The sequence below is a fragment of the Vipera berus genome, assembly GCF_964194415.1.
Source record: "Vipera berus genome assembly, chromosome: 1".
Taxonomy (NCBI): Eukaryota; Metazoa; Chordata; class Lepidosauria; order Squamata; family Viperidae; genus Vipera; species Vipera berus.
In genome coordinates this window covers 122,287,493-122,301,492 of record NC_138202.1, presented here as the reverse complement: position 1 = coordinate 122,301,492, position 14,000 = coordinate 122,287,493, and the positions used below count along the sequence as shown (strand labels likewise).

The following is a 14,000-nucleotide window of genomic DNA, read 5'->3' as shown; positions in this document are numbered from 1 at the left end:
ATAGCTACTACATGCTAAATATCATGGAAAAGATGAACTTAAAAACAGAGAAGGAAACAAAGATTATCCTGTTTGGAAGGAATAGTTGGCTAGAACTATGAACAGGCATAGTTAGACAGTGGTTATATGCTGCAGAATTGTGGTTGAGATGAAGTAGATGCTGATTTATTATAGTGTGATGTTGATTTTTTTTGCTGGTCATCCTCAAAATTTAGTATAATTCGAGCAGTATGTGGAATCAAATAAATACATCTGCTTTGTTTCTGAATAAGCAACCAGATAACATTTTTATTATTACAGCTTTCCTAATCAAAGTGCTATGCAAACTTGAAGGTCACGGGAGTGGTACTCTGAAATACCCACAAGTCACTATTGTCTGCTGTATGATGCATGAATCAAAGGAAGTGCTTACATATCACCCAATCTCTATCCTCTTCCTAGGATGTACAGGTTCCTGTTTGTCCACTATGCAGCACACCCATCCCTGTGAAGCGAGGAGAAATGCCTGATATTGTGGTGGGCGCCCACATTGATCAAGATTGCAAATCAGACCCAGCACAGCGTAAGAGAAAGGTAAGAGGCTAAAACACTTCCTGTTGTATCTGGCAGTGAGCTATTAGAATTCAATATATATCAGTAACTGACTCACAGGCCAGTAGGAAGATCCTAATGTTGAATCAGCAGAGTTTGGTAACCATATTCCTGGAGGCGTTGATGTGCTTCTCCCAAGCTAGATAGTAGTCCAGAAGTTAAATTTTGCCTGTGCAAAACTCCCATCCGAATGTGTGAGTTCCATTAATGTAGATAATGCAAGATCAACCAAATTCTCTAAAGTTTCTAGGCAGCCCAGAGAAGAAAATTATGAGCAAGTGGCTTCCAGTAAGGATCTATGGCAGAATAAATATTCCTGAAGGAGCAGGGATAGCGTTAAATGGAGGTGGCAGATGAGACAACACAAAATAGCAGCAGGTACAACAGGAATCTGAAAGGGTTGATATTGAATTAGGGGCTACAGATATTGACTTTTCTAAAAATTTGGCTTATAAACAAGATGAGACAATTGGAATAAAGATTAAAAAAGAAGTTATAAGTTAAGGGTTTAATACTTTATGGACTTGCAGAAAATAGAAAAAGATAAACGTTTGATTTATGGTTTTGATGATTAGACAGAAAAGATGATAGAAACGAGAGGTTTGTTGTAATTTTAGAGAAAGAGATAAAGGTACTTATAATTGCTCGGAAGAAGATTGGAAACCAATTCTTTGAATCTTTTTCTTTCTTTCTTATTCTTTTCTTCCTTTCTTGTACTTTAGCTTTCTCCTTACTTGTTTGCTTTTTCTTTTTTATATATTAGTTTGTGTTCACTTTTATTTCCTTTTAAAAAATACTTTAGCGAAATTAATTTTTTAGAAGATAATTATTAGTGGGCACAGGTTAAGCTGTTTACAGAGATTCCAGTTTCACTGGAAGGCATCTGAAAGCCTGCAGTAGCAAAGAAGGAAAGAGAGAGATGCCTGCTTAAGATTTATTTATTTATTTATTTATTTATTTTAATCCCATTTATATCCCGCCCTTCTCCGAAGACTCAGGGCGGCTTACAATCTAAGCACAAATCAAATGTGCTTAGCAATAGCCTTCATTCTATGTATATGCCTGCTTATTAGGGCTTTCGGGGGCCCCCAAGCAGCATTTTTACAAAGTCAGCTTATTGCCCCCAACAATCTGGGTCCTCATTTTACATTTTATCCAGATCAAACTATACGGTTTGGAAAAATCTTAATTCAGGGATTATTTCTTCATTGTTTAGAGGTTGGGGGCTTCATAAATAATAAAATAAGCAGACATTGTTGATTCTCTACTTGCAGTTTAACTCAGCACTCTACTTTGATTAAGCTCAACTGTATCCATTTTCCTAGATCTTCACCAACAAGTGTCAGCGTCCTGGCTGCAAACAGCGGGAAATGATGAAGGTGCTCTGTGACCAATGTCATGGCAACTTCTGCCTCAAACACCGGCACCCCCTAGACCACGACTGCAGTGGGACTGGCCGTTCACTCTCCAAAGCAGGGTAAAGGCAAGACTGGGAACTGTACAAGTTATAATTGTATAATGGTGGTACCAACCCCTCTATGTTACTTTCCACCATTTTCTGGCATTTCTAAAAAAAAAGTAATCTGAGATTGTCTCAAAGATACTTTTTCACGAGGCAACTGGACTTTCTTGTTTTTCTTGGAAGACGTTTTGCCTCTCATCCAAGAAGCTTCTTCCGCTCAGACTGGATGGTGGGGAATGGAAGGACTGAGCCAGTCAGAGCGGAAGAAGATTCTTGGATGAGAAGCGAAACATCTTCCAAGAAAAACAAGGAAGTCCAGTTTCCTCGTGAAAAAGCATCTTTGGGACAGCTATGATCTGGAAAACTGAGAATCTCCACAGACATTAATCTGAGATTGCAAGACAAAAACCCTCTCTTCCTCACGTCCACCTAAAATCTCTGTAACATTCTTTCCTGGGCTAATTATCCCTACAGTTTGAGTTTAGCTTGAAAGTCAAGTTAAACACACAAGAGTGGGACTTAACATGGCTGTCAAAAAGAAATCATGAAGTGGATTTTGATTCATTACAGGGAAAGGCAAAGGGATCGTGTGAGACAATGATAGGCTGATGCTGATAACAAGGACATTGTTTCTGGTTCCAGGAATGCTGCTGTAGCCAGGGCCCAAAAGCCTGCCAAAGAACCTGTAAGCACTACATCTAGCAGTGCAGCCATGAGATCTCATGTCAGCCAACCAACCTCCAGCAGGTATAGTCATAACGTGAATCTGTATTCTTCCTTGTCTTTTTCAGTTTGAAGTAGCAGCTTTCCATGAGTGCTGTTAATGACTTATGATACCTGACACTTCTGTGTCTATGGGATGAGCAGACAGCACGCTATCTTCCAGATACTTTAAAACATATGGAGGACAGTTTGCCATTTATTCCTGTACTACTATTAACATATGTTAACCAAGTATAACTGGCAACCTAGAATGAGCAAGATGGCTGCAGCCAGGTTCGTTGTAGAATCTGTCAGAACCGTGACAATAACCATGTATCAAAATGTTGATGTTGGTATGCCGTCAGTAGCATATGATGCCTATCAGTCTTTACTGGTAGATTTTAGCTTATGTAATGTGGGAAAATACCAGAAAGAAGAGTTTGAAAAAGACACAAGTTGTAATTCTCAGTGTCAGCTGGATTACGCAATAGCATTTTGATGAAAAAGTATTAGGAAGTGTGAGGAAAAATGAAGATTGGCCAGGCTTTGTTGGAAGGTATAAATGGATGGGAACTATAATTCTTGGGAGATACCAGACCGAGTGAACATTCTGTGTGAGCATCCCAACTCAGTTCTTCTGGAACTCAACACTGGTCTGGCCAAATAGACTTTGAGCTGAGGAAGGTACGTTAGGTGGATGACTGTGTGAATAAGTGATGCCTGTAGATCACAAAGGAAAGGGGTAAAAAACCCTGAATTTCTTTGCTTGGTGTTCCGTACCAGCCTGCTACCGGCCCTGCAGAAAAGGCAGGGACAACCCCTTTTACAAGAAGGCAAGAGGCTGGAACTAAGCCTGCCAAATTTATGAATACAAAAGCAAACAAGACACGAACCATGAAACAGGAGCTATTCAAGCGGTTGCCTTCAGCAAACCAGCCCTCCCACGCATTCCCCTTTTATACAGTTCAGGGCGTGGCTTCTCTCTGCCTCCTTCTGAGGTGCCCCATTGCCTTCCTCTGTTTACTCCTGATTGACTGCCTCCTGCGTCGGGCGTCCTTGAACAGGGCCAGCTGTGGGTCATCTTCATCCACGCTGTCAGGCTCACACAACTGGGTCTGCGTCGTGACCAGGTGGGAGGGGCCTGGCTGAGGGCTCTCATCAGCAAGCTCTCCAACCCCCTCAGCAAGCTCTTCAACACCCCCCTCCTCCTCTGAGTCGTCCGACCCAACTGCCGAACCCACAGGCTGACCCTGAATCACAACACTTGGGTATGTTAGTCTCTGAAGAAAAATCACCTAGTAACATTGGAAGTGTTTTCTGGCCCTCAGAATGATGTTATTCATTTAACCGTAATTTCAGTCTGATAACCTGGCTGGTGCTAAAGATGTTATAAAACTGGATCCCAGTTCAGCAATTCACATTTATCCTCTGGGGGCACAAGAACCTCCTGAGAATATTTGTGTTAGTAATTTTAGGACCTGCCAACTTTATGCATTTGGCAACTGATTTTTTTCTCTTGCAAACAGATCAAGTGAAACGGTAAGAGCATCTCAGCCACAAAGCCCGACTATACCTGTTGTTGCTCTGCAGAACGGTTTGGTAAGTCTAGCCAATGTACTGTATGTAATATATAGGTTATGTGTTGCCTTTTGATATATTCCCCTCATCTATCGAATGGCTGCAAAAGAGGGTAATTGTTATCACATCTTAAATAAACATCACATTTAACTAATGTGATAATTTAAATAATTATAGGTGCAGTGGAGACCTAGAAAAAAAAGTAGCCCACCATCAATTCACATGAGAAACCAACTTGTGTGGTCTTTGCTTCTCTCCAGATCTTCCTTCAGCCATCCCATTAATTAACAAGTATCTCAGCTCAGGTTGAAGGCTCCCCTCAGCCATGAAAGTTTAATTGGTGACTTTGGGCCTGTTACTCTCTCTCATCCTAACCTACCTCACAGAGTTGGTGGTAAAAATGGGAGGAAGGAGTGCTATGGGATGGATACCTCCTGAATGAAATGCAGGATAGAAGTCTGATAAGTGCCTCATGTAGGAGACTTTCCAACACTTTCTCTTAAGTACTACACTAAGCTGGCTCTTCAAAACTATTGGAGCTGTTTACCACTATAGTTTCAAGTAATGGGGAAATAGGGGCTAGAGAGTTGAGAGTCAGTGGACAGTAGAAAGGTCCAGCATTTTTTGTCATGTCTCAAGAATCTAGCAGCAATTCCTTTATTTCATTCTCCAGTTCTTTGAATGAAATAAAGGAAAAAGAAAAGGCTTTGATTTTGAACCCAGAGGAGGTGAAGATCAAGGAGGCTATTAGACTGTTACGAGGACAATTTGATAAATTAATGGCTGATCAAGTGGCGACCAATCTGCGGTTTGCTAGGCATAATACTTTTTGCAATGCTAATAAGCCAGGCAGATGGTTGGCTTATAGACTGAGGAAAAAACAAAGGGCATCTAATATAGATAAGATTGAGCATAAAGGAAGGGTTGTGTATCAACAGAATCTTATTAAGGATGCCTTTGTGGATTTTTATTCGAAATTATATACTAAAGAGGACATTAATGCAAAAGATATTGATACGTATTTGGAGAAGGCTAGCATCCCGGTTCTTACGCAAGTACAAAAAGAGGGGATTAACCAACTGATTACAGAAGAAGAAATTTTTACAGCTATTAAGGAACTGAAGGTGGATAAAGCACCAGGCACTGATGGCTTGACTGCGGCCTATTATAAAAACTTACAATTAGAGATGATAAAACCGTTAAAGGAACTGTTCCAGACAATCCAGAGGGGGGGAAAGGTGCCCCCGTCTTGGAGAACAGCTTTTATCTCTTTGATTCCGAAGGAAGACCAGGATGCTACTTTAGTTAAAAATTACAGACCGATATCGCTTTTAAATACAGATTATAAGATATTTGCTAAGGTTTTGGCTAATAGACTGATGAGGGTTCTGCAACAGGTGATTCATGGGGACCAAACGGGGTTTATTAGTGGAAGACAAATGAAAACCAATGTGAGACATATAGTTGATGTGTTAGAGTTTTTGGAAAGGCACAACCAGATCTCTGCTGCGCTAATCTTTTTAGATGCTGAAAAGGCTTTTGATCAATTGAACTGGCAATTTTTGTTGAAAGTTTTAGACAAAATGGATTTTGGGGAAAAATTTTTACAACCGATTAGGGCATTATACCAAAAACAAACTGCCCGAATTATAGTTAACAATAGTTTGACAACAGTATGTAATATTGAGAAGGGCACAAGGCAAGGCTGTCCGCTATCGCCCTTGTTATTTATATTAACATTAGAGATACTATTGGTTAAGATTCGGAATTCGGAAAAAATTAAGGGGATACAAGTTGGAGATCAGGATTACAGATTGAGAGCATTTGCAGATGATCTGGTTGTTACAGTGACCCAGCCAGAGAACTCTGTTGTGGACCTGATGGAGATAATAACACAATATGGGAAGGTTTCTGGATTTAAAGTAAATATACAGAAAACTAAAATTTTGGCTAGAAATATGACAGTTTCGCAGAAGGCTCTCTTAGAAGGATTAACTGGATTTGAGATTGTTAAAAGGGTTAAATATTTGGGGGTGATTTTGTCGCCCTCTAATACAAAGCTATATAAAAATAATTATGAAAAGTTATGGGGGAAAATTCAAAAAGAACTGGAGAGTTGGGAAAAATTGCAATTGTCTTTGTTGGGACGGATTGCAGCAGTGAAAATGAATGTCCTGCCCAAATTTTTATTCTTATTTCAAATGATACCGATTCTTAAGAAAGACTCTAACTTGGAGGAATGGCAGCGTGGTATCAATAAATTTGTGTGGGCAGGGAAAAAGCCACGAGTTAAACTTAAGATTATGCAGGATACTCGTGAGAGAGGTGGCCTTAAAATGCCTAATTTTAAATTATATTATGAAGCTGCTGCACTAGTAGGAATAAGTGATTGGATTAATTTGACACAATCGAGGTTATTAAATCTTGAGGGCCATGATCTGTTGTTTGGCTGGCATGCATATTTGCTGTATGATAAGAAGGTAGATACTGTGTTTAGGATGCATATTTTAAGACAGGCATTGCTGAGAGTTTGGAAGAAGTATAGACATAAGTTAAGCAGCAAGATACCATTGTGGGCAATCCCAAAACACGCAATAGAAAATATACATGCTGGTTTCAAACATGATGAGACTACTTACAAGGAAATTCTAAGTTTGGAAAGGAATATTTGGTGCTTGAAATCATATAGTTTCTTGCGAGAAGAGAAGGTTGTTCAGACTTGGTTTCAATATATTCAGTTACAGGCCAGGTGGAAAGAAGATCAAAAAAATGGATTTGCAACGACTGATGAAAATTTGATAAAGCAAATTAGAAATCAAGGACCAGCACATATTAAACGGATATATCTTGCATTGATAGAGATCGATTCAGAAACAGAGCTTGTTAAGGATTGTATGATAAAATGGGCCCAAAACATTCAGGAAGTTATTACAATGGACACGTGGGAAAAGATCTGGGTGAGGAATGTAAAATTCACTCAAGCTCAAAGTTTAAGAGAGAACTTTTACAAAATGTTTTATAGATGGCATCTAGATCCTAAAAAGCTTGCAAGTATGTATCCGAATTATCAGCCTAAATGTTGGAGGTGTGGTGATGAAGAGGCAACATATTTTCACATATGGTGGACATGTAAAAAGGTCAAGGCTTTTTGGATAAAAGTCTGGTGGAATATGCAGAAGATTTTTAAACGGAGGATAAAGTTTTGTCCGCAATTTTTTTTGTTGGGAATAATTGTTGACGCTACAGTTGTGGACTCTAAGTTGATGTTGAATTTAGTTACGGCAGCAAGACTTTTAATAGGTCAATATTGGAAGAAAGAGGAACTGCCGACTATACAAGAGTGGATTTTAAAGGTTTCCGACTTGGCAGAGATGGCGAAGATTTCGGCCTATTTGAAAGATTACTCGCAAGAACATTATATTATGGAATGGAGAAAATGGATTGAGTTTATCCAGAATAAGTATAGGGTCAAGAAGTTTTATCTAGCATTTGAATAAGTCTTCTTTCGTTTTCTTTTTTCTTTTTTTATTTTGTCTTCTATATATATTTAATAATGCTAAGTTTTGTTTGATCCTATATAAGTTAGAGAGTGATGGATTTTAGAATTTATAGTTGTTAGTATATGGTTGTTTATGATTGCCTTTTTATATATATATACCTTGTATTTAGCTCTGGGAAGTCCGGGGGGGGGAGGGGGGTTAGGGGGAGGTGGGGGGGGAGGAGGGAGGGGGGGAGGGGGGGGAAGGGGGGAGGTAGGGAGGGGAGGGAGGGAGGGGGAAGGGGGTTTTTTAAAGGAAAACTGTATTTTTAAAACTTTTCAATAAAAAAAAAAAAAAGAATCTAGCAGCAATTGCTGGTATGGATTCTTTAGGAACTCCTCAATCTGGTAGATTGAAGGTATTGTCTGATATTTTGATCTCTTTTATTCTCATCATGCCTACAAAATCCATTGTACGTGAAGGCAAAATAGAACAATGGCACAACTCAGGTCCCAGGTCCTTGAAATGTGCCCAGCCATGAAAAAGTGCTGAGGTGTTTTTGGTTTCCCTCAGGTAGGCCGATTCTGCTTCTGTGCTTCGTTTCAGAGTGAAGAGGAAGCGTTACAGCGAGCCTTGGAGATGTCTCTGGCGGAAACGGCAGCCATCCAACCACCACACAGCAGGTACTGATAGCCAGCAGAAATCAACAGAGTTATATCATCGTGAGGGGTGCTCTCTGAGCTTGGTTGTTTTATTGCAGGCATTTCATTACCCAGACTAGTTAACATGATCAGTGCTAGTCTGTACTAGTCCGACTAGCACTGATGATGTTACATAGTTTGGTAATGAAAATCTGCAAGAAAACAGCCAAGCTCAGAGAACACCAAGGACCTCCTCACTTCAACCCTGAGCTACAAATATTCTCTCTTTATTGTACTGCCATGCCAGGCTACTCGCTGAGAAGTTACACTGGGGTAAGACAGAGGGGAAACTTCGAAGACAGCTGTGCTCAAATTGTGCAGCAGTAAATTGTCTCTGGTCCAGTGCAGATCTATTGACATCAAGCTTACTTCTCTGTTTCTAGCCCAGGGGGTTGAAGGTGAGCATTCAAAGCACTCTGTGCTACTCAGGCCTTCTGAACAAAAACAGAAACAGATTCTCCATTTAAAGATCACCTGGTGTGCCCCAATCTACAAATAGTGGGATGAGTATTTCAGGAAGGGGAAAGGATTCATTATACAGGCTGTCCAATTCATTCTGACCCTGTTTCTAACAGCACCCAAGAGGAGGAGGATCTGGCATTGGCTCGAGCGCTTTCAGCTAGTGAGGAAGAATATCAGCAGCAGCAGCTACGGCAACAAGTAAAGGAGATGAGCAACTCTTTGACAATTCAGTGTTTTCGTAGCTTGACATAATTCATTTTGCAAATATAGCATTGTGTTATATCCCAGCAAGGGCAGTTCTAATCCAGTTATTAGAATTCAAACTGGGACGACTAGTCTTTCGGCCACCCTGTACAAGTAGTCATTGCTTAACAACTGATCACTTAGCAACCAATCAAAGTTACAATGGACTCTTCCCCCCCCCCCCAAAAAGGTACTTATATCTGGGTTCCTAGCAAAAAAAACACCAAAAAAACCACCCTTAAGAATACATTTACTTAACTGCAGAGTTTGCTTAACAAACGCTGCACAAATGGTTATAAAATCAAGTCAGTCACGTGGGTGCCTCATCTTATGACTCTCATGGCTTATGACAAATTCCAGGCTCCATTACAGTCGTAAGTCCAGGACTGTCTGTAGCTCTTTCTGAACAGAACCTTGGAGACTGGAAATTCTACTAGTTCTTGTTAAATGCTTTTCCTTGGCAGATTCAGTAGTAATTATTTAGTAATTGTCCTTACTATCTGTGCAATAAACTAATTTCCGCCCCCAAAGCTTCTGGTGAACACAAGAAGCAGATACTAAAGTCCCAAAAACCAGAACTTTGTTGTTTACTTTTGAGCTATAAAAACCGATCAAATAGGACTAACTGTTTAAAATTTAAAGATATATTCCCAAACAGCTGCAAAAAAACCCATATTGCTTAAATATTTGGAAGCTGTGTGACCTTTTGATGCATAAGGAAAGTGAAAGCATCTTTAAAAAAATTCATTATCAATAGGATGCCTCAAATAAGCCATAGACGTATCTCCACTGAGCCTATGCTGTTCTATTCTGGTAGAGTCTTTACAGATGCAAACTTATGAGAGGGGTTTTTACTGAGCTTGTTCCAAGAAGAGTTCAACAGGGTCTGATCTACAATGCATACTCACAATATTAAGAAAAAGCATTGAAATGGCTGGCAGCCATTAATGAATGGGATGGCCGCGGGCTTTGCAGATTGACTAGTGAGAGGCGTACATGTGCTATAGATTTTTTTTCCTTCATTGCTGTAGTAAATGGTGAACAACTTTGTGAAGGAGGGAGCGGGGAAGAATGTTTATCCCTCTCTGCTGTTCTCTTCCACCTGTATCTTTGTGTCCTAGGCTCGAAGCACAAAACCATCCAACTGCTCCCTGTCCTGAGCATGACCAGAATCACTCAACCTGAAAACCATCTGTGGCCATTTTGGGGGCTTCCTTTATGCCTCCTGGTTTACTACTGGGTCACTCTCAGAAGTACTAGCAACGAACCAAAGACTGAATCTCTTCCAGGATCTTGCAGAGTCTCTTTGCCACCCGGCTGCTGTGACTGTCACTAGGACTGTGCCTTCTGAGACAGCTGGCGGCATTTCTCCCATTGGACAAGGCAGCAGTCATTATGGGATTACGCTCCCCAATTCCCATCATTTTGTAACAGGCTTCCAACGATGGCTGCATCAGGAATGTTTCAAGGCAGAGGGTGAAGGACTTGCTGCCTTCCTTCAGTCTCTTTGGGGCCTCTAGCGGATTTGGACAGTAGGTGGTGCTAAGCGCTTTCATAGGAGGGACTTTTGCTATCTCCTCCCGCTCTGCTGCTTCTTGCGGAAATAAGGGGGAGATTGCTCCCACTTAGCTACTCTTTCGAAGCTTCTATATCAAATAAATGTCTTAGCTCCTAAGATTACAACTAAATCTGACAACTAAATCTTCTGATTCCAAGTGTCTTGAATGTTACTGCCAACCCCTCACCAGTGGCTTTAGATTGCGTGAAACAGAGCTGCCTGGCCCCAGGTGACTCCCATGGCTTCAGTGAACCTCTGGGTAGTTGTTTTCCATCTGATGCATGTTTGGTTGGGACCACCTTCCGCCAGCTGTCACTTGGCTCCCTCCCTCTCTCTGCAGGTCCCAGACATTGTCCAGCATTCTGTGCCTTTGCTGCAGTCGCTTACAGGGTCAAAGCAGGGAGGAGACCATTGGAAACCGGCAGGAACCAATAAATTGACAGACAGAAACAGCTCGTCCTTTGCTTTCATTGGGTTAAATTCTCTGCCTTTGCAATGTGATTTTAGCTTCTTAGTTTTTATTATTATTATTATTATTATTATTATTATTATTATTATTATTATTATTATTTTGTCTGCATGCTGCTAGTTCTGTTTTGAATGTCCCTCTGATCTTTGCAGGAATTTGGGATTACAGGAAATTGATTAAATCTATTAGTAGTATTTGTTCTATACCAGTGGATACAACAAATGCACTTTCGGGGCATATATTTTAGGCATGTCAGGGGAATAATTATTTTGATTTGTTCTGAAACTGTACTGGGAATTGATGAACTGCAATATCTGATAGGTAACTGGGAATTGATGAACTGCAATATCTGATAGGCTACGCCAATTCCTTACCACATAAAATGAGGGCATTTGCTTCATTTAAGAAACTATTCTAGCCCAGGTGCTGGAGTAGAAAGTTTTTTTAAATGCAGCATATTTTCAGAATTACTTAATGCAAGGCTAATTTAAATTATCAAATTATCTGATCTGGCTTCCTGATTTGAAATGCATACAGCTCCTTTATAAGCATGAGTACAAATTATGCACTAGAATAAATACAATATTTTAGTTTGCAAGTAAAAGAGGCCTTTGTGCAACTTAAAAACCTATAAAGACTTTTTGTCATGGAACCAGTCCACATTTTGCAATTGCAAAATGGAGCAAGAATCAAATTTCTCCATGCGCGTATATATACATGCACAGAGAGAGATGTGAAGGTAGATTTCTTACTGAAAGAAGAAAGCTTCAGCTTTGTGTATACTGATTTAGAAAGCTTGTATTGTGCAACATGGAGTTTACTTTTCAATAAACATGCATGGGTATGGACAAGATCGAATTTATGTTGTAGACATTGGGCCACTTTAAACAGAGTTTTAAATTGTACTTTTAAAAATCCAATCAAATGAATCTTTACTTAAAATACTTTTAAATGGCTTGCTAACTTACTTATAATGTAGGCTCCATGTGAATATTTCCTGGTCCATTCAATAAAGTTCCTACTCCTGCTTCCTGACCAGCTGTTGAATGCAAAATGGCTGAGGGTGCTTGAATCAAAAATAGACAATGGCTTTGACCTAAAGTAAGTAGGTCTACTAACATGCTCTATTCCAACTGAGTACAGTCCAGCAGCCATGTAAGCCAAAGAAAAAATATTCAAAAGTGTGTATCTAGGTTGCTTGGTAGGCAGGTTGAAGAGCTTGTGGGCTGCATTTAGCTTCTGGATCCCAAATTTCAACCATGTGTGCCTGCCCTGGTACTTGAAAACTTCATACAGTCATTTTATTTGTGCCTATAATATGCTTAGTAATTAAAAGTGTGCAAATCTGTCTAATGAACTGGGCCATATTTGCTGGGTTTACTTAAATGGCAAATGTCCAAAGAAGAAATTTAGATCTTCGTTATTAACAATGCAGCATTCCCCGATATTGTTCTGTGCAAAAACCATGCACTCTTGGTTGATGTAGCCTGTAAGATGTACACTTTTCTTGTTTTCTAGCAGTGCCTTTCAAAGACAGACCATGTGGGTTTGCAAATTCTGCTGAATTGCAGCTTCTAACACATTTCAACATTTGTCATGCTAGCATAGACTGCTAGTAGTTGTGTTCAACATCTGAAAGACCACAGACTCCCCATCACTGCTCTTTACTCACTGTTTTCAATAAAAGAAGCTGCTATTTAGTTTTGCCATCCTGCAGGCTACATTTTAAGCCTTTTGTTCTTTCATATTTTTATTAATAATGTCAGAAACCACATTTTGAATGTCAGGCTCATACTAAATTAGATGTTTTAGATATGGAATAGGAATTAATTCTGCATTTATCTGTTAGTGTGTTTCACAATTTGATTGTGTTGGGTTCTTGTTCTTTTTTTTGCTCACCATAAGTGTTAAAATCTCATGTCAAAAAGCTCATGCCTGCCATGGAGATATTCAGTTAGTGCAATATTCTTTTTGTGATTACAGCAATTAATTTTCAGAGGTAATTGTCAATTGTCAATTCCTAACTCTAGCACATTTAGGAGGAAGAGCACAAGACAGCCAAAATAAGCCAACTTAATTGATTGGGGTGCAAAAGATATTGGTGGATAAAAAAAGAAAGACCCCCAAATTTACTCTAAATGCTGCATGAGGATGACTTTATTACAGACTAACTAGTTGAGGCAAGAATGAGGTAATCATAAATAACAATAGATTTGAAATGTACTAACAATGATCACTTTAGGGGATGGAGGGAAGCTTGTTAAGGTGATTTTTTCCCCTTGAGCAATGTTTGAGAAAATTCACCCAGAGGTTCCACAGAATTGTTTTAGTGATCATCTGGTACAAATAGTTTTAGCCTTCTTTCAACATCTCCAGACGTGCAGATGAACTCCCAGAATTCCTTAACCAGCATGACCATTGCTTAAAATAGTTGGAAATGAAGTCTACACATCTGAGCAGCAAGACTGGAGAAGAGCAAATTAGCTTTGTATTTAAAGTTCTCAATTCTAAGAAGTTACAGACAGAAAACCTTTTTCCTTGCTATATGGGAATTTTGTATTTACCGAATCATAGGACTGATAATTACTCAGATAACGGTGCCATGCAAATAATGCACTAAGCCACTGTAGATGTTAAAGCAAAGTTTGTGGCTCAATATGCATAAATGCCAGTAATTGAAGTTCACCTAATAAGCCAAAGCTATTTTAATAATGGGTACCACAAACTGGAACATTCTGGAAAACTACTTTTTTTT

At 39.6% G+C, this 14,000-nt stretch overlaps 1 protein-coding gene across 3 annotated transcripts; it reads left to right on the top strand.

Annotated features, from left to right (window-relative positions):
* Positions 1-6: 6 nt before the first annotated feature.
* Positions 7-12,596, top strand: ZFAND2B (zinc finger AN1-type containing 2B). 3 transcript variants are annotated; one of them, XR_014024613.1, is made up of 7 exons: positions 7-573; positions 1,917-2,068; positions 2,696-2,800; positions 4,282-4,354; positions 8,419-8,495; positions 8,573-9,173; positions 10,340-12,596. XR_014024613.1 is itself a non-coding variant. In XM_081313800.1 (7 exons), the coding sequence occupies exons 1-7, from the start codon at positions 502-504 to the stop codon at positions 10,376-10,378; spliced, it is 603 nt and encodes a 200-aa protein (XP_081169926.1). In that variant the 5' UTR covers positions 7-501; the 3' UTR covers positions 10,379-12,596. The 3 variants fall into 3 exon arrangements, 2 of the variants coding, with proteins under 2 accessions (XP_081169926.1, XP_081169925.1); XM_081313800.1 differs by having other exon boundaries at positions 9,089-9,173; XM_081313799.1 differs by lacking the exons at positions 8,419-8,495; positions 8,573-9,173; positions 10,340-12,596 and adding an exon at positions 7,072-8,033.
* Positions 12,597-14,000: the final 1,404 nt, after the last annotated feature.